At 43.6% G+C, this 16,253-nt stretch overlaps 1 protein-coding gene across 4 annotated transcripts in view; it reads left to right on the plus strand.

Annotated features, from left to right (window-relative positions):
* Nucleotides 1–1,721: 1,721 nt before the first annotated feature.
* GALNT7 (polypeptide N-acetylgalactosaminyltransferase 7) overlaps nt 1,722–16,253 on the plus strand; it is a 67,056-nt gene continuing 52,524 nt past the window's right edge. The window contains exon 1 of one of the 4 annotated variants that reach the window (XM_085222469.1): nt 1,722–2,076. In XM_085222469.1, coding sequence (XP_085078595.1) covers nt 1,957–2,076 — 120 coding nt within the window. In that variant the 5' untranslated portion in view covers nt 1,722–1,956. The remainder of the gene's footprint in view (nt 2,077–16,253) is intronic. The other 3 variants (XR_014882912.1, XR_014882913.1, XM_085222468.1) reach the window with 3 other exon arrangements.

The raw sequence follows: 16,253 nt of genomic DNA on the forward strand, positions 1-16,253 counted from the left end.
TCACTGTCCCTGTGAGTGTTTAAGGAAAGAGTAGATGTAGTACTTAGGCACACGGTTCAATGGGTATGGTGGGGATGGGCTGAAGACTGGACTAGATGATCATCTTAGTGATTCTATGAAAAAGGTGGCTGATGAGGCAGACGTAGGGTACAGTAGAATCCTGGGAAATGCACAACCAAACTTTTGGTCACTCTCAAGTGTGAAGCTCTGTGATGGTGGTGGATGAGTCGCTCATACATGAGTTTCAGCAGCATGGAAGCCTCCACTTAGAAAAAGAAAAAAAACAACAAAATTCTGGTGGGCAGCCCTATAAATGTGCAGTCACGTCTATGGAGTGGCACACAGGTCACAGCTTGACAACGAGCAGCGGAGCGGTATCACACAGCCACAGCTCTGCACAGCACCAGGAGGGATTTATGTTCTCCCTCTTCTTGCATGCACTTAGAGTACCAGCACAGAAAACAGAAAGGGATCCCAGAACCAGAGAATAAAAGAAGGGAGATGACAGTCTCTTGCTGCAATGAAGTCTCCTGGAAGTGGTGAGAGCTGGGGGAATGCTTCCTGTCCTCTTGCTTACGGAGCTTCACCATGTGTGGCCCCAGCCTGTCTCTCCCTGCCAGGCTTTGTCAGTCAAGAGGCAATACCTCACATCTGGAAGGGCACCCCATGGGCTCAGGGGAAAGACTCTGGGAACCACTTTTAGATCATAGGGTATCACAGGGCAGGAGCCGCTGCCTGCCCTGTGAATTCTGTGCTCCTGTGCCTTGCCCCATGTCCTACAGCAGAGAAGGATCACACAGTGCCACAGTGCTGGTACAGGTTGCACCAGTAAACAAAGGCTCCTGCTTCAGGTGTGTCAGCTACAAAGGTCAGCGGGTTTGGTCTGTTTCCCTCTGATGTGATCCTGTTCAGAGTGCAAGATCCTGTTGTATTCCTGCAGTGCTTATTGTTGAAAAGTAATGTCCGGGACTGTTGGAGCTCACAGTGCTGAAAAAATGTCAAAGTGCACTGAGAGTACTGAGCATAGAGGGAAGGCAAAAGTTTTACATAGGAAGGACACAGGTTTTACAAGGGAAGTGTTGTCCTTGAGTCACGGCACTTTGTGCAAGACTCAGATGATCAGGTTTGAGTGTGTGTGTGTCTGTGAGACAGCCCTTCGGGGAAGAAATAGGATGCCTAACTCTCAGTGCAGAAAATTACTAACAGAATACATGCAAAGCTGAGAGCTGATAAGATCTCTGTAATCTCCTGCTTAATCTGCTGCCCTCAAAAAAAATCTGTTGACTTTACACACAGGCTGGCCTGAGCACACAGCAGCGCGGCGCTGCCCTGGCTGTGTCTGATAATCAACGGGCTGGCGTTATCCTAGCCGCATGGAATCACTGCAGCCATATACTCGCACTCGAATTTTCACCACCCGGTGACCTGAGTAGCACACAAGAGGTGGAAAAATAGATAAATAAAAAGAAAAGAAAGAAAAACAGAAGCAGCCCCAGCCTCCCTCCCACCGCTCCCCCACGGTGCGGCGCGGCGCCGGGCTGCAGCAGGTGCGCGGGGAGCACCGCGGGGAGCGGGGCCGGCAGCTCCCGAAGCGCGGCGCCCCCTCCCCGCTGCGGGGCGGCCACGTGGAAGCGCGGCTCTCCCCCCGCCGCCACTTCCTGCTCGCCTCGCCCCAGCCGTGAGAACAGCGGGAGCGGCGGCGGCGGCGGCTAACGGGAGGAGGGGAAGGGAGGCGGGGAAGGGGGGAGGTTTTAAGAAAAAAAGAGAAAGGAGGAGGAAAAAAAAAAAAAAAAAAAGTTTGTACGCGCGAGCAGGAGGAGAGGCGCAGAGCAGCGGCGGGCGAAGAGCAGGAGCGGCGGCGGCGCCGAGCCGTGCGGGGTGGGGGGCGGAAGCCCGGCGGTGCGCGGGGCCGGGCGCTGCGTGCGCGGCGGCGGGAGGCAGAGGGCGGACGGGAGGATGCGGCTGAAGCTGGGCTTCCTGCTGCGCGCCGTGCTGCTGGCGGGCAGCTTCTTGGGTTTGCTGCTTCTCTGGTCCTCGCTGTCGCCCCGCGCCGAGGAGCCGGCTCCCCCGGGACGGGTGAGTGCGCGGCGGCGGCGCCGTTCGGGAGGGGGCGGCGGGCGGGACGCGGCGGGCGCGGGGCTGCCGGGGGGCGGCCGCCCGGGCCGCGGCCTGCAGGCCCGAGAGGGGAACGCCGAGCCGCGGGGTCGGCCTCCGCCCGGAGCCGCCGGGAGAGTGCCCGCGGCCGGGCCGGGGTCCCCGCGACCCGGCTGGGCCCCGCCGCGGGGTGGGGGCCGCGGGCGGGCAGCGTCAGGGACCGCGGCCCTGCCCGGTTCGGCGGCGCGCCGGGCAGCGGGCGGGTGTCGCTGGGGAGCGCTCATCGCTCGCACAGCCGCTGTGCGCCGTGCGTCCCGCGAGGAGCTGGAGCGTGCCCTAGGGATGCCCCCACAGTTGCCAAGGGTGAGCCGGATTGCGTGAGCGGAGGTGGCGGGTCGGAGGGTCTACGAAAAGGGCGTGGGAAGCTGTGGGATGGGCGGCGGTGACGAGGTGCGGGCACGGCGAGGGGACCGGAAACTCCGGAGGTGCTTGAAAGGGTCAGGAGAGGAGGTCTGCGGGGCTGTGGCTGTGCCAGCTTCGCCGTGTGACTGCCAGCGGCCCCTGACAGCAGGGTCGAGGCAGGAGGTGATGTGTTCTCCCACGGGGAAAGCAGGTGTGGGACGGCCGGTGCCTCTTGGAGGAGATGAGCCTGGAGGAGACTGGACAAGATTACTGCAGTCTTGGAAAAGTCGTTGCAATCTACAGCAATTATTTTAAAAGTGATCCCTTATGACGCGCTGGCTAATGATCTCGGTTCTCTGTAGTGGGCTGCTCAGGGTAATTGTCAAAGGGCAGCAAGCAGACATAATTTTTGCTGTTGAACAATGGAAATTATTTTGGACTTCAGCAGATGCTCTGTCTTCTGAAGCTGTTACATTTTGCTGTATCGTGGCAGTTACTGCTGAGATAATGGGCCATCGCAGTTTTTTTCTTAAGATATACAGTTTATTAAGTGGTGAAGTTCCTATAATCTGTTTTTTTCAGTCACAATATGGGCTTCTCTGTGTAGGGAGAATTCTTCAGGAATTTTATTTGCAAACCTCCTGAGAAAACATCAAGAAATAAACATTTTGCGTCAAACTGGTTGAATTACTCATCCTGCGTAGGAAAGAGAGCAGACCTGCTAGCGAGCATCCTCTGGGGGAATGAGCGGTGTGGCACTGCCAAGCAGAGCAGTGCCTGTGCTGGAGTTGCTGCCTTGATGCGTGCAGGTGCTTTGAGGACCCCACACCCCTTCTCACAGGGCGATCACTGGGTACTGGTGAGCTCAAGCCCCATCTAGCTCTGTTGATGTGCTGGGCCTAATCTGGGAAGTGTTTCTGACTTGTCCACATGGCAGTGAAGGAGTCGGAAAGCAGCTCTCTGTCCTAGTCATCTCCCTCCTGGCTGGAGGAGGAGGTATCTGTGATAGCCACCTCAGGAAGTAATTTGGTCTTTGCTGGGAACAAATATAATTTTCCCAAGTAAACACTGTCAAAGATAATATCTACACAGAATACACGGTTCGTTAGCAAGACCAACTATTTACTTTCATCATGATATACTCAAGAGCAAGGAACACATTTTTATCATCATTCTCAAGGAGATGGCAGTATTATTTGTACCACCTCATGCCTTGGTCTGCACTCCTCGTCAGCAGCCTCTCAGGCGATGGGTCCCAGAGAAGCCTCAGTGCCTGGCATGCTTCAAGGCCAGTAGATCCATGGCTGCTGGGCAGGAACACAGTGCATGGTGTGTGCCGGCATGGGGGCTGCTGTGCTGCACCTGGAACACACTGTGCATGCCTTGGTACAGGTTCAGCCCTGTGCTGCTCAGGGTGTACTAAGGGCTGGTTTTGTGAGATGTAGGGCCTTGCAAGTGTGTGTGTTTGCTCTGCTGTTATCTGCCAGAAAGTTTGTTAAACCGGAGATGACAGAGTAATTCTTCTTCCCTTACATCACCCTCCTTTGCTTGTGAAGGTCTGCCCAGCAGTAATTCAACTTCTCACAGCTGACCTTGGGCAGCACCGTCCCCACTCTGCACTGTGAGCCCAGGCACGGCTGAGAGCACAATTTTAATAACAGCCAGGCATTAAAGAAACAAAGATGAACAAAGAGCTGCCTTGCTCTTTTTATCTCATCTCATCACCATTAATCTTTTCCTGCTTACAGCAGCAAACACGGGTGGGATAGACTGTAATTTTGTAGCAGTTTATAACTATGTACCTTTTTCTATATAAAAAAGTACATTTCCTCTTCAGAGATTGCTTTTTTTTTTTCCTACCAATCTTAAAAGATTTGAATGATCTTTCTGAGAAACTAGATAACTTGAGGTACAGAGTTTCTAAAGGAAAAGTGAAAGTGGAGAAGTGGCTATTTAGGAAGGAAAGGAAAACATAGTTAATTTTATCCTTCCTTTCTGATAGAAGATAACCACAGATGGATATATTCAGTGCTACTGAGAGTGTGTTCAGAACTTGGGGAAACAATACTTTTCCAGATATTCCGCCTGTAGAGCTCTGTTTCTGCAAAATGTCATTCTGGGACAAAATGACAAAAGATTCAGGGGTAGGCTGAGTAAATAGCAGATTTAGTAGCAGTAAGAACACCTGCTCTCTGGCAGCAAGGATCGCAAAGGTACCAAAGCATTAGTTGGGAGTGCACACACTCTTCTTTGTAGCTGTAAGAAAAGATTAGACTGAATCTTTTTAGGTTATCACGTATTTGTTGTGGAGTCTCCAGGATGTTTTCTATTTATGCTTTTCAGAATCAAGGACGATGGTTTTGGAGCCAGCAGGAGACAAGTGAAGCTATTCACTGTAAGAAGATTGCTGCAGGGAGCCCAGCTATGGTGCTTGCTGGTCCCGAGTGAGATATGTTGCTGATTATCAGCCTCGGAGGTACAGGCTTGCAAACTGGTATTGCCAAGGAGAGAATAGGAGCAGGAATGCAGTAGGCAGAGCCAGTGGGCTGGAAAGGTAAAGAAAGATTCAAGGCTGAGAAGTTGAAAGTGGCGTACCTGAGAGAAGCCTGGTGTAAATTTAGTGCAGTCTCTACGTCTGACCAATTACAAAGAGTTGAAATGACCACATCAGTATCGAGATGCTTTCAGTTAATTATGTAATTAGGAATTTATTTATTTGTTTAAGATTTGCTTAGCCTCCTCAAGGCAGTGCTTGAAATACAACTTTGCGTGCTCATGGATTATGTGGCAGCAGTGTAATTAATGATCTCCTGCTTCTTCTGATCTTTGTTGAACTGCTGCAAGAAGGTCAAAGAAGTTGCCCTGTTTGTTTTCCCATAGGAAGAAGAGATAATAGGAAAGCGTCCAGCACATTTTATCATCCATAGCTCAGGAAGCTCATAAAAGATGTGATGGAAGTATGCAGCTGACTTTGCAAGGATCAGAATTGTGGTAGTGAGATAGTAAGAAACATGAAATAAATTCTGTATTTTGAACTCTTCTCAAGTGCAGGGAGGAAAACTTCCTGAAACTTCAGAGTGTGCTGCATAGCCTGGTATTTAGGAACTGACTACTTCATGTTTGGAACCCTGTGGCGTTCCCCAGTGGCTGGTAACCCATAGCTGCCTCATCCAAGTCACTGGTGGGCCTGCAGGCGGGACTGCGGTTGTCACTAGCCACTAGGGCTACGTGCTACAGTTCTCATGTGGCCGCCTGAAAGTGCAGGATTTATGATATGGAGGTGGAGGAGTTAGGAAAATAAAAAAAAGAAAAGCAAATGGAATTTTTCAGAGTTTTCTCGTGACACCCCTTCTACCTTCACTTTAAAGGCCACTAATATCCTGTGTGCCTTAGCTGGATTGTCACTGAGGACTTAATGGCAAGTTGCAGACTACATTTGAAGTGTTATTGTGGTTTAAATTAGATTCTTTGCAGTGGAAGTCCCGGCGGAAATTCGTTGCTCTCCCTTAAGGAATAACAGCAAATGTGCTTAGAAGAGAAACTGAGAATTGGGGAATTTGATGTCATTACTTGAGGGAATGCAGAAGCGGAGCTTGGAATCGGATAATAAATCTAATGCAATGGGAGGAGTTGTATTCAGCTGTGATGGGATTCGAGCATAGGATTAGAAATTCAAGTGGTAGGTCCATGGTGCACCATGGCGAGCAAATGGTCTCCCCACAGTTGCTTGCTGTGGTTAGCTGCGGTTCAGCCAGTGTCTTATTTACTGGTTTGCCTTTCTGTAGTTGGTTGAGAGCTGAGACGGAGAGCACCAGGTTGGCTTTTGCCAATTTTGGTATGGAAATTCTGCACAGGGAGGCAGTGAGCGTGCTGTAGCCTAAGCACTGCTGTTCTAGCAAGTAAGCTTCACTCCCTCCCTTCCCATTTATCACAGCAGTCTTTAGAACTGCTAGTGACAGTAATAGGCAAAATGTTTTGAGATATTAAATGTTAATTTTTTTTAATGCGTGCTTTCATCTAAATTGGCTTTGAAAAAGCTTGTAAAAGTCTGTCACCCTTGGGAGAGTAAAAAAAGCCCAATTTCTATCTTATTAAAAATGAAGTCTTTTGTCAAATGCTTCCAGTTATGTTACAGAATAAATGACCACAAAGTGGTTTTTTGAATAATGTGAAGAAATGAAGAAAGCCCTACATAGTTTCTACAATTTGGGTATACGTACATAGGCTGTATTAAAACTTTCTTGAACTTTTTTTTTTTTTTTTGTCATTGGAATCACTACTAATAAGTTAAGTAAATAACTCATTATCTCAAGTCTGTTAATTATGTAGAAAGCTACTCTTCTGCAGGGAGCAGTTTAGCACCATTTAATATGTATGTGACAAGATGCCTATTGTCCTATTCTAGCCCCAAGTATTACCATTTGCGATTAATGTAAATTAAATAACAGCTGAAAAATGGCAGATGCTAAGGCTGGTGTTTGCTTTTTAAGAATCCCATTGCTGGAAAAGAGTTCTTAGTCCAGGAACCTTTGGCGGCATCTTAGTGGCCACACTGTGGGACGTTAAAAATAGCGTGCTATGAAGTCCTTACTTTAAAAGATGTGAAAATCTAGGCAACAGTTCTGTCTTTACTCTAAAGGAACTGAATCAGGAGATGGTGGCTGAGCTGAAGCAGTGGAAGTTCTGTTATTATTAAGTTCAGCTATCAGACAGGACCCAGTGGGTCATTAGGGTGCAGCCCAGAGAGAAGCATCGTGCAGAAGTGTGTGGGGGTGTTTCATCACGTGGCCAAGCAGCGTGCACCTTCCCAAGCTCTGTAGAGTTAAAATTGCTTGTACTGAGCTGGCATTCCCTAATGAAAAATGACAGTATCTTTGTCCTATTTTTGTCAGATATTAAATCAGCATTACGGGAGACTGCCAAGTGGAAATAGGGCAGGATAAGCTGTTACGTTAATAGGTTTGACTTCTACCTTGGAGGGGGGTGGATGCTTTTTACAGAAAATAGGCCAAATAAACTAAGAGAAGAATTCTGAGTCTGGTAACAGTTACATTTAATTACTGGATTTCCTCTGTAAGTGTGGAAAAAAAAAGTCTGCTGCGAACTATTAGTTTAAAAATAGAAACATGCTGCTCAAAAGGCCGCCTTCTCCTTCAGCTTTCTTTAATCATTTTCTGAACTAAAGGGAATTTATCCTGCGTGAATCTGCCTTTAACAGCCCATCTCCGCCCTGGAGTGCTCTAGATTTAGGCACTGTTTTGGTGAGTGAGGTATTTTCCCCTTGTGATTAATAGCAAAGCCAAGGCAGTGCTTTCAGAAAGCACAGTGCACCCAACAAATGGGAGCAGTACGCAGCCAGCAGTGTGTGTCTGTGATCCTGTTCAGGCTTGGATGTTGGGGCATGCTGCTCTTTCAGCCAATGCAGGTTTTCAGGGAGACAATATAAAAGTCAGGGTAGATTTCTGGGAAGTTAAACTAGACTTTAGGCTCAATAGTGGGTTTCTGGATTGGATTTTTTTAGTTTAATTGTAGCCATCCTCCTTGAAAGAGTTGTGCACCTTTCTGAATGGCTGTAATTACAAACCAGCTAGAGGAGAAGGGTAATATTTGTAGTCAGTCTTCAAGTGATGATCTTTATTGTGTTCTTCCAATTTGTGGTTAAATGGTTTTAAAATGTTTGTTTTAATCATTTGATATCTCATTAGAATTGGTAGGTCTGAAATTTGAAAAATCAAATTCTTTGCTTGCTGCAAGCTATTGATGGAATAGGTTGGTGCTTTCCTATGCATACACTTCATACCATAAGATTTGTATTTCCTGAAAACCCATGGAGCTCCCATTTTCCATTCACTTGCAGGAATAACAGTATTTCCTTACCTGGCTAGATAGATGCTACTTTCTGTAATGAAGAGGTGATACTTTAGAAAGGATTGTATCAAGCAGACATACCTGAGGAAAGGAAAGCTGTGGCTTTTCACTGCCGCTATTAAGGACAGAAAAATATTAGTCTCTACTCAGCTACCATTTTCATTTCTTTCATTTTCCGACTTCAACTGCTGCAGGCTAGTAGGCATATCACTTTGAAGGCTTTTTCTTCTCCACACGTAAGCATGCTTTCTTGCAACTCACAAAGCACATGAGGTTTTTTTCCATATTATAATACTGTACTTATTTCAGATTTCTCTATTACTACCTTTTCTTTAATCCTTCATTCTGATCACTGACTCCAGTGACATTTTTTAGTATTGCTCTGGCTTTCTAAGCTGCAGCTCATTTTCTTCTGATTTCCTCATGGAATTCTAGGCTGCAAAGAGCAGCAGTCAGCACTGGTGCATGGTATACCTCTGAGCAGCAGGAGGGGGTTGTAGAAAGGTATAAGGTAAAGCCAGTATGCTAGTTTATATGCTGTTTACATTTGGAAAACTTTCTTTACAGCTGAAGGTCTCAATATATAACTGTTAGCGAAATTAAAGCATGAGCAGATGGTGCTCTGCCCACAAAATTTCTTACTTGTTTTCTTGTCTTAAAAAAAAAATTTGGCAATGAAAATGACTTAGCAGTAATTGTTCCGACTTAATACCAGTTATTTGAATAAGGCAGACAGTATTAGCATGTTTTAGAGAAAAAGTGCAATATTTTGAACAAAATTGAATAGTTTTTTTCATAGTTCAACGTTTTTGTCAGAACTTCGGGATTAAAAATTGCTTTGTTTTTAACCTGTCATAGAAGATTTCCCTTTGAAAGATGACTAGAAAACTATGAATAGCATTTCAATAGGGTTGAAGCATAGCAGGATTCCATTTTATTGCTCATTTCCTGCCTTTATGGATTTGAGATATTTAAGCAGTGCCTTTATTTTGAACTAGTTAATAAGAATTCTAGCAGTGTCAATCAAGGAGGTATTTATTGTTTTATTGTGTTAATTTGTTGTAGAAAATGCATCATCTAATAACATCTGAAATTAAAACAAGAAAGAAACCAAGCTGCCTGTTACAAGTGTCAGGGATGGTAATGCCATGAGCTTTCTATTCTTCCTATCACTGAAGGAATAACAAAAAAGACAATATTAAGATAACATGTTCTTCATAGAAAATAAATTGTTCTCTTCATGCTTTAGGCTTGAAATGTGATTTGCTACACATGCACTTAAATGAGGCCTTGAAGTCAGCTCTTCAAGGCTTGTATATATGTCCTTTATAAGCAATGCGTGCATTAATGTGCATTTATCATGCATCTTAGATTGCTTCACCTGCTAAGCGTTTGGTAATCCATCTCCCCAGCGTTATTCTAATATGCCAAAGTCTTCTGAAATGCTTTAAGCAGCAGCTATGAAATATGTTGTTTTTTTTCTCACCTCTTCCATGCATTCCACTTTATTTTCTTCCCCTCTATGAAATATCCTTCTGGACAGAACCAAGACATTCACTAGTGCTTAGCTTAAAGTCAGTGGTCTGCCAAGGTGGAAAAGGGGGTTGGTGGTGGGGATTTTGATTTTGGTTGTTACTCGTTTCTTCTAATGGAAGAATGGCTTTTAGTGGTTGTTTGTAAGTGTATTCTAGTTATGGGTGTGCAGGCAATTCCCTGCTTCTCACTGGGAAGTGTTTAGCCAGCAATTCTCAAAACAAAAGGATACTGTGTGGGTTTCCTGTGCCTCACCTCATACTAAAGGGGCAGAAGAATCCCCTACCTTGTCTCTTGTACCACTTCCTTTGGACCATCAGCTCCAAATGCTGATGTTTCTCCCTCAACTTCCGAAGTAAGACTGAGTGACCAAAATGTTCAAGAGCTGAAGCCTCCTTGTACATTCTTTCTCTCTCTTTTTCTGGTGTAAAATGTTCGTCTTGAAGACTTGCTTATTTTTCGGCAATGTACACAGTTTAAGAGAGATTGGGGTGAGGAAGACTACTGATTGGACAGCAAGGCCATGAAGCTGTTTAACGGCAGTGGTGAGTTCTTCCTTGCAATGCATGGAGAGACACCTGAATCCAAAGTGGTGATACTATAGCCATTATTTGATGTGGAGAAACAAAGGGGCCAAGGTACAGAATCATTATCTTAGTGAGCAGACTTGCCTTTTCCATGGGTAGCCAGTCAGTCAGTCAGTCACTTCTCAGGTGGCTGCCAGATTCTCCTCCTGTTGTTATCTTCTACCAAGACTTGTGATGACAGGGGAGCTGTCAAGCTGTTTTGATAAAAGGGAGCAGAGTGCCAGGATAGTTCATGTAGCCTTTAATCTTTGTGTATGCCTGAGGGGCCTTGGGAAAAGGAAGATGGCAGGGAGCAGACTGGATTAATTTTTCTGGATGAAATGGATATGTCCTAGGGGTTGGCCTACTTTAAAATAATGAGAATTCTTTGAAACGTGCTGTCCTTGAGCACATTTTCTGTCCTACGTTGCCTTTCTCTGATACCACTATGCTTGTGTATTGTGGTTGGGACTTGCAAGAGATGCTTTCTGCCTCTTTGGGAGGTGGTTATTTTGAGGATATTTTCCAACAGTGCATATGTCTAATCCCAAGCTAGCTTGACTATATGTGTGCAGCAAAATGCACGTCAGGACACATGTAGTCAGGTGCACTTAGTTACTGTCAACTAAGCAGCCTCTCACTTCTCAGCAGAATACTAAGACATGGGATCTTTGTGTAATTTTATATTTACAGAAATTAAAAAGCTATCTTTTTGCCATAAAAATTAACTTTCTAAAAATAGTTCTGTCTGATCACGTTAGGTGACTAAAGTATGATGGGATCTGCACTAAGAAGCTTGATATTGATTGCTGATTGACTGCAGCCAGCACAAGTCTGCGTTACTGTAATGACATGCACTGACTTTTGCAAGTTCACCTTCATATTCACTCTCGTCCTCACGTGAATACCTCAATTACGCTTTTTTTTTCCCCCCTTCTAAATTTTATTTTCCTTGTTGATTCTTTATTGGGATTTAGGGATTTTAATTAAGCTTATTCTCATGACCCTCAGCATGAAGTCAGCTCTTCAGAGCGTGTATATACGTCCTTTATAAGCCATGCAGCAACTTAATAGTTTTCTTCGGTTGCAGTGTAAGATATTACATTGAATATCTGAAAAGTAGGAAGAAAGACAAATGATTAGAATATCTCTCTTGATTTTAACCTGAGTAATAGCTTGGACAGTCTATCTTCTAACAGTTTTTTCACAGGATATAAAATGCTAATGTTTTCATGGAAGAAAACCTATTCCTTTATAAACTCTGCAACTCAAGTCTAGGATTACAGAAGTCTTTACAGCCTTAAATGCTAAGCACCAAAGTTCCCATTGATAGACTTGGCCCATTAACATTACTGCAAAGGAGAGATGACTTGAACAGGTTTTTGAACAGGTTTCATCTTGCATAATATTTGCAAGACTTTAGAATTTAGTCTACTAAAAACTTGTCAAAATACAGTTTTTATTTTAATCCCAACAGTCCTGATTTTCAGGAATGATTCACAGCTGTTAATTTCTAAGAAAAAAAAAAAAAACCTCTTATCTATTAATGTGGTTTATCTAACAACCATAATTCACTTTTTAATATTACCAGTGGCATAATGTTCCAAACAAAACTTATTATATTTTTAGGTCAGTAGTTTAAAAATACATTTTAGTAGCTTAACTAGATAGTCTTGACTCTGATGTCTTAAAATGTTCATCAGTGAGAATACTTTCAAGTATCTGAAATGATTGTATTTCATCATCTTCCTTTTTTCATTCCCAAACCAGAGATTTGCTAAGTGGAGAGTGAAATTCTTCTGTTACATTTACTAAAAGGCATATATCAGGACTGCTCCAAAATCAATGCCTCCTATTTTATTATGTTGACCCACGGTGTCAGAGGCCATTGCTGGTAGTACAGTGGTAGAGGTTGAACCTTCTCATCAGTATTCCATGACATGTTGTTGCTATGTGACAGATGGTGGAAGAGAGGCAGCCTGACAGAATGGCATTTGACGTGGAAGTGTGTGTGAAGCAAAGGGGTGCAACTGAATTCTTCCTTAATGAAGAAATGGCACCCACTGATATTCATTGACTCTCACTGAACATTTATGGAGACCGAGCAGTGGATGTGAGCACAGTGAGGCAGAGGATGTTGCATTTCAGCACTGGTGACAGCGACATCAAAGCCACATTCCAGATGACCATGCACAGCTGTCACACTGCAAAATGAAGAGCATCTTAATCAGCTGTGTGAATTGGATAACGGTAGTGACTATGTTGAAAAATAGTGTTTTGTAGCTGACAGTGTGCTCTATCAGTTAGTGTTATTGTGCTCTTTTAGCTGTAGCTTACATGCAAATAAATAGGAGGTGTAACTTTTGGAGTGACCTATGTGCTTTTATTTTTAAGATCAGTTTTACTTAGAATAAAGTTAAGTTTTCAACTGCAGAGTCAGTGCCTTGCAGCTGAATCAGTTAAATATTTATCTCTGCAGTTGTATGTAGCTGGCTTTCTGTAAGTCACTTTGGCTATAAAAGTGGAAATTTACAATCTGTGTGTATTCTCAGAGTCCTGTTCATGTTCTAGCACCAATTCAACAACTTTGTGCAAGGAAGACCATTTCCTCCTCTGCATGTGTTTGTTAATCTTGTCGGGCATTTATGTTACTTAACTCTTTCTGTGCTGCATTGGCTGTAGAAATTAAAGAAACCTTGAAATATATAAGAATAACCTGTTTTGATTACTCCATATTTTTATAACCAGTGCTGGCTTTGTCCCAATGCAAATGCTCTGTTTACAAGGGTGGGTAGTAATAAGACAAGGGGGAATGATTTTAAACTGAGACACGTGAGATATTAGGAGGAAGTTTTTCAGTCAGAGGGTGGTGACACACTGGAAGAGGTTGCCCAAGGAAGTTGTAGATGCCCCATCCCTGGAGACATTCAAGGCCCGGCTGGATGTGGCTCTGAGCAGCCTGGCATAGTGGTTGTTGACCCTTCCTGTGGCAGGGGGGCTGAAATTAGATGGTCTTTGAGGGCCTTTTCAACCCAGGCCATTCTATGATTCTGTGATTCAATGAAAAAGCTCCACAGTGTCTGTTTCTTTCATGCATTTTACAGACTAACTGCAGCTCCATGTTATTGGATGGTATTTGTGAATGGGAAACTACGTGTCAGTGTGACAAGGCTTAGTTCTTCTGAAGTACTGTTTATATCATTAGCACTTAAATGTACGTGAAATTGGTGGAAGCTTTTTGTTTAAGTGAGAGGTGAGATTTATTTTTTTTTTTTTCTGTAACACGTTTTGCTTTTGAAGGGTTGTTTTTTTGCTGTTGTTGTTGTTTGATTTCACGGTTACTTAGATTTATTTTGTTTGTAGTCTGAGGAGATGTGGCCAGCCCTAGATTGGTATGTTCCTTAATACTCTTTCTTATCTAGCTCTAGAGGTATAAAAGATTGGATGTAAGGGTGAGAAATCACTTGCTAATTTTGTTTAATTTTTTATCTTATGTGGGAAATGCTTGGGTGCATTTCTCAAGAAAAACATGGTACTTTAGAAAAACACGTTCAAATCATAATACTGTGAAAGTGACTTCTTTTTTATGAGAACTAATATCACTTGGGAGCTTTCCCCAAAAAGTAACCTCACACAGTGCAGGGACAGCTGCTGGACAGACACATCTTCTCCCCAAACTGAAGATGCAACTCTCTTTTGTTCTATAAGAAGGTGAAAATGCTTGCTTTCTTTAAGCTTACTTTTGTTTTAGAAGAAATAGGACAAAAGAGAGATTCACGTTTAAAGCGTAACTGTTCCTCCTGCATTACCATTGCTATTGACCTTTGAAAACACTGGAAGAACACTGTTGGGTGTCTAGGGAATGTGAACAACAAGAGTGGCTCAGCCCACCTCAGGCAAAGTGTTTTATTGTTAAGGACTTTACTTGAGCAGGAATGCTTGTGTTACTTCTGGTTTCTGTGACTGAGATAGGGCCTGGGTGTGGCAGCAACTCAGAAAACTGCACAGCTGGGCAAGCCTGCATTTTTTTCTGATGATCTTATTGCACTGCATCTATCTGCTTTTGTGTGTCCAGTTCCTCAGTGCAGCACAGGAGTCTCCTGTGAGAGAGCAGAAAGGCTTAGAAAGAGAGAGGCACTCTTGTACCTTTTAATTAAAATAAACAAAACAAACCCTGAAAGAAAAAAATAGCAACAGCTAGCCCCCCTGTTAAGCCAAGCAGCTGCTTTCATGCCAGACTGGAGGTAATTTTTCTCCTGGGTGCCCCAGAGGTTCTGAGGAGAGCTTTGAGGATGGCTTGAAATAACTCCAGTTTTTTGTGCATTTTGGTGCTAGGGCACACACTTGTCTGTATTTTTCAGCTTCCATGGCTGCTTTTTTCATGTTCCCATTTGAACTATCAGCACTGGTGTTCACCCTGCTTATGGATGCCAGGTTCCTTTGGCTTGCCTGCATGGCTTGCTTTGGGGAGTCATTGATCCAGCTCCATGTGCAGACATAGAGGTGCTTGTGTTGGCACGCAGAGGGGATAAAAATGTGTAGAGGAGAGAAGCAAAGCATTCATCTTACTCTAGAACAGTGGCTAGAAAAATTACCAAACACCCAGCATCTATCAGGCAGAGTTTTAAATCCACAACAAATTAGAGAAAATAAAAATGCAAAGGCAGCTCCACCACATCGGCTAAGATCAGTATTTTTCATTTATTTGTTCAGCAAGTCCTAGGTTTATCTTATAATTCATTTTCATGATGTTCCACTGTTCACCTTGCAGCAGAGATAAAAAAATATCACCTTCAGGTCTTACTGTATCAGCGTATCTGCAATCTCAGGAAGATAAATGTCAATGTAATGCATCACAGTACTGACATTCTGAAGTATTCCAAACTTTTTCTTCAAATAAAGCAGGGAAGCAAGACCTGAGTGGCTATACTCAGTAGGAAGAATAAGTGAGTGATTTTTTCTTTTTTCTTTTTTTTTTTTTTCACATTTAATACAAGTCTGAGTTCCTTTACAAATCTGCAGCTATGTCATACTGCCGAGCATTACATAACTGGAAATGCCGTACTGAACAAAGGAAAACATGCTGTCTCCAGGTAAAATATTATGTCTGAAGTGACTTCTATTGCTTGTGGCTTTCAACTGCTCTTTACTAAAGAGATGAGAGTTCCTGCTATTCATGTTCTGTTGAAATTGTTAGAAATGAAAAGCTTATTTTTAAGCTGCATTAAATGTGAAGTGGAAAAAAAAAAAAACTAGCTTTAATGAAGTCAAGAAGACAATCCCATTTTTTTCTATAGGGCCGTAGGATAGCTCAAGCTGGAAGGGAATTCAAGAGGTCCAGCCTCTTGCTCAAAGCAGGGTCAGCCATGGGTCAGACAGGTTGCTCGGGGCTTTGTCTGGTCGGGTCTTAAAAGCCTCTAAGGAGGGAAACTTCATGACCTTTCATTACCTTGTTGCAGTGCCGGGCTGTGGTCATGGTGAGAATTTTTCTTGTATCCAGTTGAGTATTTTCAACAATTTCTTTAAAGTATCAGCTGACCTCTTCACCACTTCCTGGTGTTTTTAGTTTGCCCAAGTCTTTAAAATTCTTCAGTTATACTTTTTTTTTAATTACTTTTTTTGGTGTGTTGGCTTGGGGTTTTTATTTATTTTTAGTTTGCTAGGACTGTTGAGTGGAATAGGGATTTAATCATAATTACACCTCACTAATATATTTTCAATGTTAGAAGTAGCAAGTAAAGGCCATAGTTTTCCTAACTGCAGTCGTTAGCACCTCCAGTTGATGCCTAC

The sequence above is a fragment of the Meleagris gallopavo genome, chromosome 4 (genome assembly GCF_905368555.1).
Source record: "Meleagris gallopavo chromosome 4, MGAL_WU_HG_1.1, whole genome shotgun sequence".
Lineage (NCBI taxonomy): Eukaryota > Metazoa > Chordata > Aves > Galliformes > Phasianidae > Meleagris > Meleagris gallopavo.